This window comes from Ambystoma mexicanum, chromosome 13 (assembly GCF_040938575.1).
Source record: "Ambystoma mexicanum isolate Mex_15411 chromosome 13, UKY_AmexF1_1, whole genome shotgun sequence".
Taxonomy (NCBI): Eukaryota; Metazoa; Chordata; class Amphibia; order Caudata; family Ambystomatidae; genus Ambystoma; species Ambystoma mexicanum.
This window is the reverse complement of record NC_090938.1, coordinates 614,819,629-614,835,473: the sequence shown is the minus strand read 5'-3', so window position 1 is coordinate 614,835,473 and position 15,845 is coordinate 614,819,629. Positions and strand designations below refer to the sequence as shown.

The following is a 15,845-nucleotide window of genomic DNA, read 5'->3' as shown; positions in this document are numbered from 1 at the left end:
TGAACAAACTCAAGACCATCCCAAGTACTCGGTGACCCGAGACATAAGGCGCCGGTACGAAGAATCGGCATGAGTGCCAGGCTCCGGCCTACAAAACTCCACCTCCGGAGAGGTGTCCAGTCCACTGGCATCATGCAGTGACTGCCTCAGGTCATCAAATTGGCTATGTCCCGAGAGAAGCTCATCAGGCACCGTAACCAGAACCATGCCCTCATCAGAGCCCTCATCACCCTCTGAAATGTACTCCAGGCGGTGAGAGGAAGACACCTGGGGACCAAAGCTATGCCTGACCTTAGCCAGAGCCTTTCTAGGGGCTACCCCCGTGCCACAGGGCCCCTCTGACACCACCGCCTCGAAAGGCGAAGGCGCTGAACGAGTCAGCGCCGGCATCGAGCGAATCGGCGTCGGCGTCAGCCGCAGCGCCGCCAGCGTCGACACAGGCCTCGAAGCCAGGGCTCTGGGATGTCGGACAACCTAGGCGCCAACAGTGTCGACGACCCCCTCGAAAGCGGTGCCTCGAGAGAGGTCGTCGACGACCTCGGCGCCACAGGCGTCGACATCTTCCTCGAAGACGGCACAGGATCACGCGGTCTCGAGCGCGTCGAGGACCGGGACCTGGAACGGGCATGGCGAGAACGGTTACCCTTGTCTGAGCGGGACCTCTCCCGCGAACCATGCCAACCACCCGAGCCCAAAGGCGTGCGAGTGGTGTCTCTTGACCGATCACGACCGACCCCAATCGGAGGCGTGGACGGACCGGTGCCCTGCGATTCAAGAATCGCCAACATCTTCTTCCCGAAGGAAGCCCATTCCTCCGGTGTCGCTTGCATGGTGGGATAAGCGACCTGCCGACGGGCGGAGTCCTCGGAAGAGGACAGAGAAGGCGACCGATGCCGGTGCTTCCAGGAATGCCTCAAAGAGGCAGAGGAGTGGCGAGACCGACTCCTGGAAGGAGACCCACTGGACCTCCGACGATGACGCGGAGAGTCGCCTATTGAATCATCCGTCGAAAGCCCCACAGACCTAGACTTCCTGGGCTTAGACACCCTACCTACTGATAACTTCTTCTTGCGCTCCCGCAAGGCCTTGGCTGTGAGCGACTGGCAGTCGACACAGTCGTCCGTGTCGTGGGCCTCCCCGAGGCACCAGAGGCAGGCGTCGTGCGAGTCTGTTACTGACATCTTGGACCCACAGTCCCCGCATTTCTTGAAGCCCAGACGCGGGATTGAAGACGAGGTAGACATCGTCACAAACAGGTTTCAACAAAAACCGAACAGGTTCAAAGAACCGAGAAGAATACAACAAACTCCAAAGAGTCGAGGCGTACCGAGATTCACGAAGCGAACACGTTCACGGAAAAAACGGAACAACTGAGGCTACGGGCGTCGTGCGTCCTACTTCTCACATCGGGTGCCGTCGGAGGAGGTCCTCTGGGACGGCGCATCGACGTCATTGACGCAGGACACAGACGCCGAAAATTTTCCGAAGCAGAACAGCTGTGGACATTACCTGTCAGATATGGAATACGTCGGAGGACCCAATCCCCTCAAAACTGATTTTTTCTTTACCGAGGATTCCCAGCCTGACGGGGAATATTCATGAGCATGTGAATCCATGCTGGAGAAGAGAGCACATTCTAAGGATGGACTCCCCCCCCCCCCCCCTCTTGGGGATAAGGACGGCCATTTGTGAAAACACCCTTGCATTACACTGTCACGAAACACCTAAACACAATCTCACTCTTGTTGTCTCCTCCCTCGTCAATTGACAGCAATACTATCCGTTATGGTAATGTGACTGCGATACCCAATATTGGTACTACTGGGACAAAGAAGAGTGAGAGAAACATGTGGAGCAACAACCTGCAAAACCACTTAAGTACTCGGACGAGGTGGCAAACAAGAAGATCACTTCATTGATAGCAAGGAAAGAATGAACTGACTTTTCACAGACCAAGAACAGACAGTCTGCTGGGGAGGAACCAGCTGTCTGGGATAAAAAGCAAAAAAGGACTTCAAGAAGAGAATCCGGTATACAGCCTGGAGAAAGGGAGACCGTGGGAGCCCTCATCGCGGAAGCCAGCATCATGCAAGTCCTGCCTGGGAGATTCAAACCGGGTGGACCAGAGATGCAGAGAAGCTGTTCCTCCAGGAGGTGAATGCAGAGAATTGGATGCTGCTACAACGTCCCAGGAGCCAGCTGGGAGCCAACTCAACAGAAGGAAGAAGTAATCGAGGCGGCAGCGTGACCACAGAGGTGGCCTGTGAGGTCTGGAAACTGTGTCAAGACCACTGGCTAGAGCCTACCACAGAGCCGCCAGGTGTCAGAAATTCCAGAGGAAGCAATCGACGAACCCGGGAAGAACCAGAGCCGTGTCCCAACAGAGAACAAGGTAATGGGGACATGGAGAGGTCCGGGAAGCCAAACAAAGAAGCCAGAGTGCATCAGAACCCTTCTTCCTAGTCGGTGGTGACAACCCAAACCATATGATTAAGCCAGAGAGCATCAGGAGTTCTCCCTCGTCGCAGTGGTCAGCCAAACAGCACAGCCCAAGCAGAGTATATTGGGAGTAATCACCCTCACCAGAGTGGTAAATGGAAACCAAATAAGGAAATGGGTTTTTCTACTTCCTGGAAGGAGTTAAAGGTACTAATCCAGGTTTTCTACAAAAGTGCTTAAAGGCCACTGTGGCGAGCTTTCATACAAGGACCAGGAAAGGTAGTCATTCCCCTGGTCCTTCGATATGGAACATTGAAGGAGTTACTTCTACTATGAGACTGAAGCAAGAAACCAGGAGAATTTAGTCATTCTCCTGGTGAAGGAAACAAGCTTCACTTTATTTAAAGACTTGTTTATAGTGTTTGGGTTAGATTAGTTGGTTTCTGACGGAGGACAGAGAACATTTCGTTTTGATGGACATTTTGACAACCCACCAAAGTTTTCAAAGCCCCTTAGAAGTAGGAGAGACCGGTTTCTTCATTGATTCAATAAATGTTTGTAGTCCACAAGATGACTCCTGTAAAAAGTATCCTTCGTCTACACACACACTTACCTGTACACCACAAAAGGGTGGTGGCTTACCAAAATCCTCTGCCGAGGTGGATTTTGGGAACCCATCTTAACAGAAGGCAAAATTAAAGCACAGCTACCACCAACCTACTCCCTAAAACCAATTCTCAATGACACCAGGGCAGAAATCAGATACTGGGCATTTCAGGGGTGACATGCAACTTAGGTGAGGTAAAAAGGTACATAACGCAGGGGGACTACCAGAGAAGTCCCTTCGGCAACCAAAAAAGATCAAGGAATCATTAAAAAAGAAGAAAAAAAAAAGACAGGGGGGGAAACCAAGTTGAGGGTCCCCCAAAAAGTGGCTATAGACTCCCCAAAATAGGAATTATGGCTTAACACCTTGCAACAAGCCTGGTGACACTTGGAGCCAACTGCAGTGTTTCCAGCACACTACAGAGTGAATGTAATGCCTGTATTGTGCTGTTGTCACAGCATAAGTTACACCATAACCGAATGGACAGCACTGCATGTAAGCCCGGAAAACATTTGCATGTGACACTGTCACCACCACAATTCGAACTCCTGTTACTGTGGAACCGCAGGGGGCTTACAGGTTTAGCAGTCAATCACAAAAACTGTTAGGACATCTGTGTGTCAAAATCACAACCTTTACTGGTCTCATGTAGAAGAACCCAAATCTCCTCTGGAATAGTTATGCAATAGGTGATCCAAGGAAATCCTGTTTGCTTAGGTTGAAAGAGGTGCCCTACCTCAAGCACAGAAGAATCCTCCTTAAAACATGTGTTCAATTTGGGCCATTTAAATCTGAGCACAGGTGGCACAGATGAGGACAAGGCAGCTCGGCACTAAAGATTCCACTGAGGCCATTTGTAGCCTACAAGAGCAGCCTATGCCACCATGACAGAAGCTTCGGAGGGTTGTTTATTTTTGGTGGAGGATACATTAGAACTATTGTTAACAGCTAAGTAACTGCTTTCAAGAAATAAATCCTCTTTAGATGCCAAATCGTTGAATAGACCATACATCAAGAACTACCTTCATGGAGATTTAGGTACTCCTAAATATGTAGCTCTCCCTCCTTCACAACTAGTTTGGAACTCTACTCTTGCAGCAGGCTACGGCGTGGAAACTACTCAAGATAATGCATCCTGGTGTGTGAGCCATCATTCTTGTGCTCCACTGCCAAGCTGATTTAACATCCTATATTTTTCAAGAAGATCAACCATCTACATCTGTCAAGCACCTCCTTTTCCCCAAAGACCATTTAGACAGTGGATGGGGTGGGCTTCGGACAATGTATTTTACTTCTTCAAATGTTCTTCAAGTTCTGTATAGAACAGTATAGCACCCAGCCAGTCAAATTGATAGAGTTTGAGCCAGTAAAACTTGGAAGATGCTTGTTTATATAGTGCATCCGAAGCCAGACAATCTACTTAATGTCCAAATAGCAAAGAACTTGTAGACTTCTGGGGGCAAGTTTGAACATTTCTTCAACCTACCAAGTTGGTGTTTTAGGTTACACTTACATCTTCAAGTATTTTAACACAATTTGTACCAATCAAAATATTTCAAAAGCAACTAGAAATTCATGAATAAAGATACATGAAACATTTAATCATTACATTTATGACCGGACACATTTACTAACTTGCATAAAGGCATATGAATTTAACTGATATACATTTGCAGAGGTTACAATTTCTAATCAATCAGTCCTGCCCAAATGGTTCCCGCTCTAGGCGGCAATACCCTTTGTATTGAGCAGGACAGTTGCTTTCTTTACCTGGATGGTGCATCAATGCCCTTTTTCTGTAGGCCTTCTTAATGTCATCCTCAGAGGCATTCTTGTCTACGCCAAGGATTCTGTAGTAATCTTTCCGTTTGCTTTTCTTCAATTCCAGCTGTGCATTTTTGAGAAGCTGCTTGTGTTCTGGCAGACAGAAAGCATCACATACAAGATAAGCGCTCTTTGTTCAGACAGAATAAGAAAAGAAATACAATCATCTTTTGTTCCAAGTGGCTTACTAATGACTACAGATGCCTGAACGATACAGTACTGCCATTTATTGCTCGCAATCTCTCCCTCCAGCACAAAGTCCTCCATGGAACGAAATACAAATGCATTTTTTCTTACCATGTTGAAATAAACAATTTACATCTCATGTATAGAAATACAAACTAGGTACATTTAGTCAGTAAATATGTAGTGCAATAGCGATGTTCCTGTTAGGGGAGTTTTTCTAAAGTCTACCTACGGTAAGCCGTTCTAAAACGATCCCTTGGTATACAGGCCCCAACCTCTAGATTAAGTCTGTACTACTCAAGGTTTTGGTAGTATGACAGAGCAGCCAGGCTTATCTTAGGAGGGAGATGTGAGCTGTAGATGAGAAAAATGCACTCAGTAAATACATAGACCCAAAGAAACTCTTACACACTTGTTATAGTGAAATTGTTATTTATTTTATATACACCAGTTAGTTATATTCATGTATGTAAGTACAATGTCATTGCCTAATGAAACCAGTTTTATTAGGGGGCTGGGGGGATGGTGGGACCTATGGATGAAAGGGCACTATGGACTAGGAGTACGTTAGTCACTACGGTGAGTAACTTATAATTACTCCTATGTCCCATCCCCTTTCCTCCATACTGTATGGCCGATTACAACTGAATGTAGCACCAGGGTGGAGAGGTGATCCTCCTTAAAGGAACAAGTTCTTTAGTACTGCCTGTACAAATGCTGCATCTGACCTGGAGCCGGCATCCAAACAGTGTTTGCAGAAGGCCAAAGGGGTGGCCCATGTGGCCACCCTGCTGATGACAGGCCATGGAACATGCGTCTGCAATGCGACTGCCGTGGCCTTGGCTCTGACAGCATGTGCATGCATGTTTGCCGGAAGCGGCTTGTGCTACCCTTCATAGGCCTCCTTTATGGCCGAAACCATCCACCTTGCTATAGAGGCCTAAAATGCCCGATATCCTGGCCTTGACCCCCCCCAACCCCCCAAAGGTGATGAAGAGAGCCTCCGATTTGCGGACGCTCTTGGTCCTGTCCAGATAGAATTTCAGGATGCGACCGGCATCCAGACAATGCAAAACCCTCTGAGCATCGTCCTTAGGATCCTCGAAGAAGGTAGGTAACACCATCTGCTCATTTAGATGGAATGAAGATACCACTTTAAGCAAGAACGCGGGGTGTGTTCCAAGGACCACCTTGTCTCTGGGAAAAAGTACTGTAAGGTTCTGAAGCGACTAGTGCCTGAATTTCACTGACCCTGCGTGTAGACTTAAGACCCACCATGAGGGCTGTCTTGATGGTGACCAGCCTGATGTTCGCGGATGCCATTGGCACGAAAGGTTTGTGCGCCAAGGAGCCCAACACTACATTAAGGTCCCACACCGGGTGTAGCTTCTTGATAAGCGGGTAGAGCCTGGTGAGGCCAACCAAATGTCTTTTCACCACCGGGTCGCAGGATGAAAATATCACCTCCTCCGAGTTCCGGTAGGCTCCGATGGCCACCAAATAGGTGTGGCATGTGTCGATTTGCACTCCCGAGTGTGCAAGGTGTGCAGAGAAGGATCGTACGTAGTCCAATGAGCATGTGAGAGGATCGATCTCCTTGGACACCGCCCAGTGGCAAAACCTAGTAAACTTGCTTTTGTACTGGCTCCTTGTCCAGGTTAGCCTGGGAAAGACTTGGATGCTTTAATTGGACCTGTTCAGGAACCAGGCTGCCAGCGCAAACTTCTGCAGGGCGGGTGGATGACCCTGCTCACCTGCTGGAACAATAGATGAGCTGGGCTCAGTGATCCGACAAGCTAAGCAGCTCCAATAACCATGGCCTCGCCTACCAAGGAGCTACCAGAAAGACTCTGAGGTGCCGGGATTCCCTTATCTTGCAGATCACCCTGTGACCAGGGGAGTGGTAGGGAACGCATATGCGTTCATGCTGTTACACTGCATCTGTAACGTATCTCCCAGGGGACAGGGACAGTGACCCCGTCAGGATGCAAACTGTGGGCGCTTCCGGTTGCACCATGTGGCAAAGGGGTCCACTTGTAGATTACCCCATCTGTTGAAGATCCCCTGGGGGACCTGATCATTCAATTGCCATTCGTAATTGTCTGCGCCCAACCTGCTGAGCCTGCCCGCCTCCAGGTTTGATTCCCCAGGGAGGTGGATTGCCGTCCAGTATATGTCGTTCACCAGGGCCCATTCCCACATGCTGACAGCTAGGGTGCATAGAAGTGAACTGCTGCCACCCTGCTTGTTGATATAATACATGCTGGTTGAGTTGTCCGTCTGAATGAGGATCATTTTGCCACTGATGAGCAGTAGGAAGGCCTTGAGAGCCAACCAGATGGTCATCAGCTCCAGTCAGTTGATATGTGCCTCCTGTCCCTGAAGGTCCATGGACACTGTGGTTGTCCAGGGTAGCTCCCCAGCCCTCCAGCGAAGAGTCTGTGGTGATGGTAACCTGTGGGGCTGGTTGAATGAATGGTCTGCCTAGCCTCAGGTCCCAGTCTGTGCTCCACCAGATCAGGTCCTGGTGGAGAAGACAGAGGGATGCCGACTAGTTCTGCCTGGGAAACCCGCTTCGGATTCCATGAGGCCGCGAAGTGCAACTGCAATCTCCTTGTTAGGCAAGATTGTATGCAGTACCCTTTGGGTGCACTACAATAACCTTGACCTCCTGGCAATAGGGACCCAACCTTTGGTACAAGTCTGAACTACACAGGTCGGTAGTGTGGCTGAGCAGCCAGGCCCATCTCAAGAGGGGAATCTCCTTGTTAGGCAAGATTGTATGCAGTACCCTTTGGGTGCACTACAATAACCTTGACCTCCTGGCAATAGGGACCCAACCTTTGGTACAAGTCTGAACTACACAGGTCGGTAGTGTGGCTGAGCAGCCAGGCCCATCTCAAGAGGGGTCAATGTGAGCAGTAATGTTGTGACAGTCTCACAGTACAGTTATTCAAATAAACACTTACACTCAAGGTTTCTTGATAAAACAATTAATTGATTTCACAGCCAGTTATATAAGCCTTCTTCAGAAGGGAGCAAAACATGTAACACTTAAAATAAACTTCAGAACACACTTAGTTTCTCTAAATCAAATGATACCCTTTGGGGATGGCAGCAGACACTTCCTACATCCTCAGGTGACTTAAATAGCTGGGACACTGGACATTTAGAGCAATCTAGAGTTTGGTGCAAAGGTTAGATAGGGGAATAAAACAAAGGTTAACAAATAATTCATAAACAGGTAAGTACTTTTGAAACCTTCCAATGTTCAGCAAATTAACCCTTTCCTGGGAAAAAGATAATGCAGAGTCAGAGGTAAGAAGAATCACTTAGGGAGCCAGGACTGCCAGTGTTAATTGCACAATGTCTAGGGGAGCTGAAGATCATCTTTGTAGGTAGATAAAACGTCTTGCACAATGTTTAGAATTGTTTGTAGAAACTAGAATACTTGAAGGGCCTGCAGGGTAACCAAGACAGGTCTCAACTGAGAGTAAGCAAGGCCACACAACAAGAGGCAAGTTCTTAGACTTTATAGTACCTCTGGTTAGATTAAATGGTTCCAGCTGGCTTCTGTTCCTGTACAGCTCTGCAGATCCTGTTGTTCCTGAGCCTCAGTCGTGGGGACAAGAGGGAGGATGTCTGGGGACTCCTGATCTGCAATAGGAAGGTCAGCAACAGGCAAACTTCCATTCAGCGGTCCTTCAGTGTTTCAGCTCCTCGCGTTTGACAGCAAATAGCAACACTGCGATTCTCTGATATCACTTCAGACTTTCCTCGCTTCTGGGGTCCGGCACTGTTGAGGTGGCTCAGGCTTAGTCAGTCCTGCACCAGGAAGTCGAGGATCTTCCTGGCACTCTGGTCTGACTTAAAAGCAGCGCGCACACAATCTGGTGTTCCTCTCCGTGGCACTTCGGTTCCAGCAGCGGAAATACAGCAAGCTCCGAGAGGATGTCCAGACGGGCTTACTCTAGGAGTTGATTTGTCCCACCAACTCAAGGGGAGAAGTCTTCCTTGCAGGGCTTCTCTAGTCTAGGCAAATTCGGAGCTTCAGCACAGCAGCAGGGCTTCACCGGGCAAACCAATGGTCCAGGAGTTGAAGCAAGCGTCTCTTCCAAGTTCTTCTTCGGATTCCTTCGTCCAGTGGTCGGCTGCCTTCCAAACCCCTCGCCTTTTATGCAGGTTTCTCCCATTAATTCCAGCCTAGCTGTCAATCACACAGCAGGGTGGCTGCCCTTGCCAGACAGCCAGCTGGCCAATCACATTTGGGTGCATTCCAGTAATCAAGGGGATTAAGCACAGAGTTTTGGGCACCTCCCTCACTTCCTGCCCCTGCCAGACATACTGGAGCCAGAGGCGGTTTTCACTCGTGAATCCCGCCAAAGACAAAGGGAACAAAGGGACCAAACCTGGTTTGACGCGCAGAGAATCTCAAGAAGGACCTTTCCAACAAGAAATGGCAAAAAAAGAAGACCAGGGAAATTTTGATATAACGGGTGCTAACGCAGTCTGCGAGAAAAACGCACAAGTGTAGTAAAATAACAAAGTTACTCACCGTAGTGACTATCTTACTCCTAGTCCACAGTCCCTTTTCCTCCATTCTTTTGGGACATCCGTCCTGTGGGACGGGACCGGAGCACTTTTGTAAAAAAGCATCAAATTGAAAAATGTGTCGTCCTCTTTTTACGTGGGGTAACGCACGTGGCTGTAACCCCGCCCCTCCTTAGCTCCGCCCGTGCATCGCCCTTCAGTCCTTTTCTATCGCCAGGTCTGAGACCTTTAAGCAATAATGGAGGATACTTATTAGAGGGGACGGCGGGCGGGTGTATGGAGGTAAGGGAACTATGGACTAGGAGTAAGCTAGTCACTACAGTGTTAGGCAAAGTTTGAATGCAGTACCCTCTGGTAACACTACAAACAACTAGGACTACATGTATAGGCAACCCAACCTTTGGTTATAAGCTTGTACTACACACTTTTGGTAGCGTGTTGAGCAGCCAGGCTTATTTAAAGGGGAAATGTGAGCTCTAGTGGAATTACACAAATATTCACAGTTACAGGTATTCAAATAAACTCTTACACTCAAGGTTTCTTGCATAAACAATACTTTATCAGTCAGTTATAAAGCCTTCTTCAGAAGGAAGCAATGTAATAGTAACACATCAATATACTTCAATACTGTACATGAGTTTCTGAATCAGACAAGACCCTTTTGGGATGGCCCACAGACAACCTACACCCACAGGTGACTTCAGTAACAAGGGTGCCGGGGGCATTAATATCTTACTGTTGGCATTCAGAACACTCTTTAAAAGTTGGTAAAAGGCAAAGGTTATTAGAACCCAAGAGGCCACACATTTCTTAAGCAGTGTAGATACTTTTAGAGTTCACTAGAAGAGTTATTCAATGCAATAGGCTAAGCCAAAGTCAATGGGCAAAAGTCTTGGATAGGAAAAAGCACTTCTGGTAAGTAAATGGAAAAGTCTTTGCACAAGTTCTTAGGAGCCTCTGATGAAAAGAATCAAATGTAGGGCCACAAGCTGATGAGACTTGTGTGGAAGTTACAAGCACTTCTACAGTAAGAGGCAAGTTCTCTTAGACTTGTTTTACAGTACCTTGGTAAAGAAGAAAAGATGCAGCCGATTACTTCTGTTCGTGTGCAGCTCTGCAGATTTCACTGTTCCTGGGCCTCAGTCGTGGGGACAAGAAGGACGATGTCGGGGGACTCCTGCACTGCACGGGGACTGCAAAACTCACAACCGGCAAACTTCACTTTCAGTGGCCGTTTCACATTTCAGATACCGCAAATAGCAACAACGCGGTTCCTGGCGGTCAAGGTGGACTGTGCTCGCTTCTGGGGTCCCGCACTCTGCTGAGGGGGCTCAGGCTTGGTCAGTCCCACTTCGTTACGCACACAATCTGGTGTCCCTCTCCCTGGCTAGATGGTTTCCTGCAGCAGCTCTGAGGAAACCAGCTCCGAGATGGGTGTCCAGGTGGCCTACTTTGGAGTCGATTGGTCCCACCAACTCAAAAAAGTAGTTCTTGGGTTTTTTTCGCTCAGTGGTTGACTCTGCCTTCCAAGCCAAAACACTTGCCTTTTATTCAGTTCTCTCCCATTCATTCCAGCCTAGCTGTCACTCACCCAGCAGGGTGGCTGTCCTAGCCGGATAGTTAGCCAACCAAACACCACAGAGTGCATTTGGGTCTCCTAGGAGACTAAGCACAGGGAGTTTCGGGCACCTCCCTCACTTCCTGCCTACCCCAGACACTCTGGAACCAGAGGCGGGTTTCACTCAGAAACCCTGCCAAAGGCAAAATGAACAAAGAGACCAAACCTAGTTTGGCGGGCAGAGAAACTCCCTAGAAGGACCTTTCCACAAAGACATGGCGAAAAACAAAGACCGGGGACCATTTTGTCAAAGATGGCTCTGCGCCATTTTGAAAAAGATGGCTCCCGCGTTTAGCGTTACCGGAGCTGCGTACAGCCACAGTAAATGCAAACCATGGTAGTTCGGAACGAAACCACTGCCACCAGCCATTCTGTGAGGAAAGGGTAACACAAAAATGTTACATGAGAAGCTAGACAAAGGGCATACGAGGTAACCCCTCCAGCACTCTATTGTAAGATAGCGTGTGCTGGTCTAGAAAGTTACAATGCTAAGTAAAGTCAATTTCACTTTACTGCTCTGGCAAACAGTTTATCCCAGAGAAGGTATTTAAACTTTGTGAAATCTAGAACCCTTTCCTGTGTCACTGCACTGAAGGTGCTTTGTGACAATTGTAAAAGATGATGCCTATGGAGTTTGTTAGACTCCATAACCAAAAGAAATAAACACAGAAAACGCACTGAATTGAAAAGTTCTAAGTCCCAAAGTGTAGCAAAATAGCTGGAGGTCTCCAAGGTGGGAGGAATTGGCACATTTCTGAGAATTGTCCCTAACATACAGTGAGTAACTTGGTTATACTCCTACGTCCTGTCCCCTTTCCTCCATACTTTAGGGAGATTACCAAGTACTCCTCAGAGGAAAAACGAGTGGATGGAACTCCCTTACTGAAAGAAGTTCTTAAGAACAGCCTGACCGAATTGAGCATCGGCTCTGGAGCTCAGGTCTAAGCAGTAATGCTTACAAAAAGCTGATGGGGAAGCCCACGTAGCTGCTCTGGCAATGGTTTCCCAGGGAACATTTTTGGAAGGCAACGGCAGCCGCCTTGCCCCGCACAAGATGGGCATGAATTCCTTTTGGAGGCTGAAGGCCCTGAACGGTATACGCCTCTGATATACAGGAAGCAATCCATCGGGAGATAGCTGCTTTCGAGGCCGGATTTCCTTTCGGATCTCCGAAGGTCACAAACAGCTGGGTTGAGTTCCTAAATTTAGATGTTCTGTCGAAATAAAACAAAAGCTTCTCTGACATCCAAATTGTGCAATACCCTCTCGGCGTTTGAGGTCGGGTCTGGAAAGAAGACGGGTAAAGAAATAGACTGGTTCAAATGAAAATCGGATACCACCTTTGGAAGGAAAGAAGGATTAGTCCTGAGGCCAACCTTATCCTTATGAAATGTGAGGAAACAATGTTCTACAGCCAAGGCCTGACGCTCACTTGGATGCCTTGCCCAAGTCACCACAATCAGAAAAGCCATTTTCCACGAAAGGAACATCAAGTCCACCGTAGCCATGGGCTCAAAAGGCTTATGCATTAAACAGTGTGGACCACATTCAACTCCCACTTAGGATGCGGGTTGAGCACAGGTGGATGAAGATGCAATAGACCTGCAAATTGCCTTTTAATGACAGGGTTTGTCAATGAAAAAGAGCAAGTGTTCATGGACAGGTAAGCAACGATAGGCGACAAATAAGTCCTACAAGACATCTATGCCTGAAGTTGCCAGATGAGAAACAAAAGACAGGACCGTGTCAATGGTAGCATCTCTGTGGTCCAGCTGCTTAGCTAAGACATGCATTACTTGCCGTAAAAGCATTTCTGATGATTGTATCTGCTTAGATTCACATGCTGTAAATATAGTCCGACATCCAGTGGTCACTGCAGAGTATTGCACCTCGTCTTTTGAGAATCGAAAGGGAACGTCGACATGGGCGTGCCTGTAACACTATCCCTAACATGACGTGTAGTGTACCCAAAATCCCTCACGCGTCGACGTCCCTCCGATTGTATTTTTTCTCCCGTGAGGGAGCCTATGACTATCGTGAGTGAGTACAGAGAAGAGAGAGTAGTAAGACGTCTATGTTCCATCCGAGCGGGGAGGAAGGGTGGGTGCATGTGAATCCAAGAAGGTACAATCATCAGAAATGCTTTTACGGTAAGTAATGCAGGTCTTCTGATGCTTGTGAATCTGCGTAGAATCACATGCTGTGCATAGACTAGCGAGCAGTACCCAGAGTTGGAGGTGGGTTGTGAGAAGGAATAGTAGTGAAAAGAGGTCTTAGTACTGCTTGTCCCACTTGAGAATCAGACCTAGAATGAGTGTCTAGGTAATAGTGTTTTGCAAAGGTGTGTACAGAACTCCAGGTTGCTGCTTTGCAAATTGACTCTAGGGGAACATTTGCAATGAATGCTATGGAAGCCCCAGTGCCTCGAGTTGAATGCGCTCTAGGCTTGAAGGGCAGTTCTCTCTTAGCCAGAGTGTGATACATTTGACAATCCACCTAGAGATCGTAGATTTGGAGACAGGGTCTCATCTACCTGCTGCCACTGAAACGAAAAACTGTAGTGGTCGAGTTCTTTCCATGTAAAGCATGACTGCTCTGCATACATCCAGTGTGTGCAGGCTTCTTTCTCCCATGTTTGAGGGGTTCTGAAAGAACGTTGGTAGGTCTATGGATTGGTTCACATGGAACTTTGAAATGAATTTAGGCGCAAACCTAGGGTGAGTGCGCAGAACCACCTTATCTCTGTCAACTGTAACAAAGGGGTCTAGAACTGAGTGCGCTTGTATTTCCCAGACTCTCCTAATGGAAGTAATGGCTATTAAAAAGGCAGTTTTGTAGGTGAGATCACTGAGACTTGCTTTATGCATGGGCTCGAAAGGAGACCTCATAAGTCTGGTCAACACCACGTTTAGGTCCCATCCGGCTGGGTTAGAAATAGGAGGGTGAATTCTCTTTACTCCCTCCATGAAAGCCTTAATAACAACTGGTACCTTCCACCACAATACCTTTTGTTGTGATGTAGTGTAGGCTGAAAGAGCAGCTAAGTGAACTTTTAGAGAGTTAAAGACCAGGCCTGAGTCAAGTAAATGAGTCGGGTACAAAACAATGTGTAGGAGAGCAGTCAATGGGGATGATGCTCTTAAGAGTTGCACCAGATGACAAAATGCTCCCACTTACTGGAATAGCAATATCGTGTGTTAGGTTTCCTTGCCTCTCTGAGTATGTCCATAAACCTCTGAGGGAGTTGCAGGTGCCCAAACTCTATGACCTCAGGAGCCAGGCCGCTAACTTCAATGTTTGTGGGCATGGGAGAAGTGTCTCCCCTTTGTCTTGCGACATGTTGTACAGGCAAGGGGCAGTTTCATTGGAGGAGATAGGGACCTCTCCATCAGATGAGCGAACCAGGGTTGGCGGACCCACATGGGGGCCACCAATATCATTGTGACTGGTTGTGACTGGATCTTGTTGATTAGGGGAGTTGGAGGGGGGGGGGGGGGGGGGCAATAAACAAATTTCCCCGACCATGTTATCCAGAGTCCGTTCCCCTTGGAACGGTTCTGGGGGTACCTGGAGGCGTAATCTTGGCATTGAGCGTTCTTCAGAGTTGCAAACAAGTCGATCTCTGGGCAGCCTCATTCTGCGAAAACGTTGGAGACGATGTCTTCGTGTAATCGCCATTCGTACTCCATGGGTAGTGAGAAATCTCTGCTGAGTATGTCTGCCAGAAGATGGAGTTCCCCTGGAACATGTGACAACAGGAACATGTGTTTGAGAGCCCACTTCCAAATGTTTTGGGACAGTTTGGACAGACCTGGAGAGTGAGTACCCCCTTGCTTGTTCAGATAGTACATGGCCGTGGTGGTGTCTGCAAGGATCAGGACCGTCTTTCCCTGCAGTTGTGTCTGAAAAACATTCAGTGCTTTAAATACTGCTAACAGTTCCAACATGTTTATGTGGTTGGATGCTATGTCTGACGACCAAACTCTGTGGGCTGTCTGTTGAAGCAGGTGAGCTCCCCAACCTGTAAGAGATGCGTAGAGTGGCCTCCACTGCAGGGGTGGTGAAGGATTTCCCCTTCAAGAGGTTCTCCCTCGACCACCACCATAGCGAGAGAACGAGGGCTAGCGAGACAACCACTAGATCGTCCCATTGTCCGCTGGCCTGACACCACTGGCTGTTAAGCCACTCCTGCATTGGACGCAAGCGCACGTGAGAAACCAAATAAATGCATGACGCCATAATTCCCAACAGTCGCATAGCCTTGCGTACCGTCACCTCCCGGCTGGCTACATATTGAGGGATTTGAAAAAGCATGTTTTGGACCCTCTCTTTGGAGGGAAGACGAGACCATCCTTTGTTTGAATTAGAGCCCCTAAACTGCTTGACCAAACTGGGGTCTAGGCTGGATTTCTTCTCGTTGATAGAGAATCCCAGACTGAAAAGAAGATCTATAGTTCTTTGGGTATTTGACAGACATGTTTCGTAGGAGTCCCTCGTTATGAGCCAGTAGTCGAGGTAAGGATAAACTGGAATGGATTGCCTGCGCAGGTGTGCTGCTGCCACTACCAGTACCTTTGTAAATACCCTTGATGCAGAGGCTATGCCGAAGGGTAGTACTTT

The 15,845-nt window shown here is 48.1% G+C and overlaps 1 protein-coding gene across 3 annotated transcripts in view; it reads right to left on the bottom strand.

The window, feature by feature from the left end:
- DNAJC7 (DnaJ heat shock protein family (Hsp40) member C7) overlaps positions 1-15,845 on the bottom strand; it is an 838,484-nt gene that overhangs the window by 213,986 nt on the left and 608,653 nt on the right. For all 3 annotated transcript variants that reach the window (XM_069634491.1, XM_069634489.1, XM_069634490.1), the window contains one exon: positions 4,817-4,963. In XM_069634491.1, coding sequence (XP_069490592.1) covers positions 4,817-4,963 — 147 coding nt within the window. The remainder of the gene's footprint in view (positions 1-4,816; positions 4,964-15,845) is intronic.